A 4091-nucleotide genomic window follows, 5' to 3' on the forward strand; every position below is an offset into this window, starting at 1 on the left:
TGACCTCAAGCGACCCGCCCGCCTCGGCCTCCCAAAGTGCTGGGATTACAGGCGTGAGCCACCGTGCCCGGCCTATACAATTAATTTTTATAATTTTTAGATTAGAACCCATAATCTACTGTTCTGACAGCTGTTGAACAAAGTTGTTTGTTACTAATTATAATACCTAATTATTCCTCAACTACAGCTGTTTACCAAGGCATTTCACACGTTAACTCATTTGGTCCTCATGTTAGCCCTGTGAGTGGTATTCCCATTAGCCACAGGAAGCAAGCAAAGATAATACTACGCTGATATGTAGAACCAGCACCATAGTAGTTGTTTATGACGAGTGTCCAGTAGAATTAGTCAGGTTTCTCATCTGTCTGGGTGGTGCCCATATCTTACCAGTTAAATATTTTAACTGTCACCCTAAAGCAAGTTTATATAATGTTTTAAATTACTTGCTCCAAGATACATGGTTAGTAAGTGACGAAGATAGTAAATGACTAGAACCCCAAGCCTTCCAATCCCTGTGTGGTCCTCTCTCCAGCAGATCTTTTATTAATAAAAATGGCAAGTACTCCTTCTATCTAAAATATTGATACATTTAAATTTTTACAATATTTATCTTTCTCTAGTAAAATAACAAAAAATTAATACACAAAACAAGAGAGATTCCACCCCCACCACCACCTCAAATTAAGATATGTTCAGACTGGACAACATAGCAAGACCCTTTCTCTAAAAAATTTTTTTTTTTTTTTTTTGTTGAGACAGAGTCTCGCTTTGTCGCCCAGACTGGAGTGCAGTGGCCGAATCTCAGCTCACTGCAAGCTCCGCCTCCCGGGTTCACGCCATTCTCCTGCCTCAGCCTCACGAGTAGCTGGGACTACAGATGCCCGCCACCTCGCCCAGCTAGGTTTTTGTATTTTTTAGTAGAGACGGGGTTTCACCGTGTTAGCCAGGATGGTCTCTATCTCCTGACCTCGTGATCCGCCCGTCTCGGCCTCCCAAAGTGCTGGGATTACAGGCTTGAACCACAGCGCCCGGCCAATTTTTTTTGTTTTAATTAGCCAGGTGTGGTGGCATGCATCTGTAATCCCAGCTCCTTGGTAGGTTGGGATGGGAGGATTGCTTGAGCCTGGGAGGTTGAGGCTGCAGTGAGCTATGGTCACCACTACACCCTAGCCTGGGTAACAGAGGGAGACCTTATCTTAAAAATAAAAAGTATGCTGGACACAGTGGCTCACGCCTGTAATCCCAGCACTGTGGGCATCCGAGGCAGATGGATGACAAGGTCAGGAGTTCAAGACCAGCCTGACCAACATGACCTATCTCTACTAAAAATACAAAAATTAGCTGGGCATGGTGGCGTGTGCCTGTAATACCAGCTACTCAGGAGGCAGAAGTAAGAGAATTGCTTGAGTCCGGGAGGCGGAAGTTGTAGCAAGCTGACATTGCGCCATTGCACTCCAGCCTGGGCGACAGAGTAAGACGCTGTCTCAAAAATAAATAAATAAATAAATAATAAAAATAAATAAATAAGTGCATGGTGCATGTAAGTGTTTGCAATTATTATTATCATAGGAAGTATCCTGTTGTTACCTCAGATACCCAAATGCTATTGGATTAAGGGATGTGAAATTATTATGTAATATTAATAATAAAAAACATGATAGCCACTATTTAGAGAAAACTGATGTTTAATATTTCTGTGACATCAATTTGCCACTAAAACCCTTGATCTTTTTCTAATAATAGATGTTAATTTGAGTTTAATGCATGGCTTTGAACATCTTAAGTTTATGAACTGGTACCTAAAATATCAAACTGTCCTGCTTTTGAAAAATCACTTTTATCACTATTTAAATCTCTACACAGATTCACCAGGCATGTAAACTCATCTGCAGAAAATGTAAACGTCATGTGACAGATCTAACAGGGCAAGTGGTACAGGAGGGAACCAGGCGCTACAGACTGTGTAATGAGTGTCTTGCAGAATTTGGCATAGACAGCCTCCCCATTGACTTGGAAGCTGAACAACATCTTATGTCCCCATCAGATGGAGATAAGGATTCCAGATGGCACTTGAGTGAAGATGAGAATAGATCCTATGTGGAGATTGTAGAAGATGGGTCTGCTGATCTGGTCATCCAACAGGTTGATGATAGTGAAGAAGAAGAAGAAAAAGAAATTAAGCCCAACATTAGGTAGCTGCAATGTGAACCAACAGAGCTGGCATGTCTGCAATTTACAATGACTTCCTGTATCTCTCTCTTTCTGTGGTCAGAGTCTAGTTAACAAATTTATCATACTGACTTTAAAGAAATGATCTGATATAACTTGCATGCTTTCTGAACAGGCCATTGTATCCATTCTGAACTTTGTTGCCCTAAAATGTGTTGCTGCACTGGAAAGAAAGAACTAGCTTGAGTTGGCATGATGGATGAACAATTATCCTCTTACTTTCATTACAATCCTCTTACTTTATTACAGAGATACCCTTTTTCTTTTAATATTGGAAGATCTACTTAGCAAACTTTTTTCAAAGAAAATACTTTAAATAAATTCACCACATCCAAACTTTATGTAAGACAATTTCAAGGTGTTTCAAAAACACATATACAACCGATGTTTAATTTCACAGGAAACCAGTTAAGAGCACATTTAAGGATCTGGCAACCCACCTGACTAGACAAATTAGTCTTTGTATTAATTTGAGATCTGAAACAATCTGTCATTACTCTGATATCCTGAACGTTTAAGGATTATGGACGAAGACTAAAATGTTTGAAATCATTCATATTTGACATTTTTATCATTAGGTTAAAATTACTCTCAGTATTGTTAAAAACAAAACAAACAAACAATAAAAAAAATGAAAGTAGAGGCTGACCAAAGATTAAATGCAGATATTTTCTTAAAGCAGGAAACTAATGTTGCCTAAAAGTCAAGGCAGTTTGTGAAGATGATCTGTCAATATGGTCATCCATCTCTCTAAAGAAAAACAGGCCAGGCGCGGTGGCTCACGCCTATAATCCCAATACTTTGAGAGGCCAATGCAGGCGTATCACCTGAGGTCAGGAGTTTAAAACCAGCCCGGCCAACATGGTGAAACCTCATCTCTACTAAAAAATATAAAATTAGCCGGGCATGGTGGCGCATGCCTATAATCCCAGCTACTCGGGAGGCTGAGGCAGGAGAATTACTTGAACCTGGGAGGCAGAGGTTGCAGTGAGCCAAGATCATACCATTGCACTCCAGCCTGGGCAACAAGAGAGAAACCCAAAAAAAAAAAAAAAAAGGAAAATAAACTAGGAGGTTCTTACCATATTTGAGTGATTTCTAATATTATGTAGTGCTATATTATTTATACAGTACTCTCTCACATATTTTCTCGATCAGTGAGGTGGATACTATCTCCGATTTACAAATGAGGAAATTAAGGTCAGAAAGTTTGAGAGAGAAAGCTGATGACTGGACAGGGTCTGATTTTAAACAATCCTCTTTCAACATTCTCTCCCTGTATGTCTCCTGAAATGGCAAAGAATAGAAGTCAAACCTCACCAGTTGGCAGTAATTATAAAAATAAGCCAATCAGAATTAGAAAGTATGAAAGGAGGAATTGAATCATTTTCAACAACATATAATATCTTGATCTAGAGATTTTCAAATAGTGCTAAGTAATGTCCCTACAGTACCTATTGGTATGTTTTTATGTCAAGTTATTTATATGTAAATTTAAAGTATAAAACTATTTGAACAAATTATTCACTTAAGTACATTGAACATATTTGCTTCTCTTGTTTATATATTTTCAAGACAAATTTTCTCCTAATATACAAATTTTAAACTTCTCCCCTTTGGGCTGGGCACGGTGGCTCACACCTGTAATCCCAGCACTTTGGGAGGCTGAGGCGGGTGGATCTCCTGAGGTTGGGAGTTCGAGACCAGGCTGACCAACATGGAGAACATGGAGAAACCCCATCTCTACTAAAAATACAAAATTAGCCCGACGTGGTGGTGCATGCCTGTAATCCCAGCTACTCGGAAGGCTGAGGCAGGAGAATCACTTGAACCCAGGAGGCAGAGGTTGCAGTGGACTGAGA

The 4091-nt window shown here is 39.7% G+C and overlaps 1 protein-coding gene across 1 annotated transcript in view; it reads left to right on the forward strand.

Moving 5' to 3' along the window:
* Positions 1 to 3118, forward strand: part of ZBTB8A (zinc finger and BTB domain containing 8A) — a 50689-nt gene extending 47571 nt beyond the window's left edge. Inside the window, exon 4 of the mRNA XM_011974061.1 lies at positions 1864 to 3118. Within this exon, the coding sequence (XP_011829451.1) occupies positions 1864 to 2196 (333 nt within the window). The 3' untranslated portion in view covers positions 2197 to 3118. The remainder of the gene's footprint in view (positions 1 to 1863) is intronic.
* The last annotated feature ends 973 nt before the right edge of the window (positions 3119 to 4091 follow it).

The sequence above is a fragment of the Mandrillus leucophaeus genome, unplaced genomic scaffold (genome assembly GCF_000951045.1).
Source record: "Mandrillus leucophaeus isolate KB7577 unplaced genomic scaffold, Mleu.le_1.0 Scaffold141, whole genome shotgun sequence".
Taxonomy (NCBI): Eukaryota; Metazoa; Chordata; class Mammalia; order Primates; family Cercopithecidae; genus Mandrillus; species Mandrillus leucophaeus.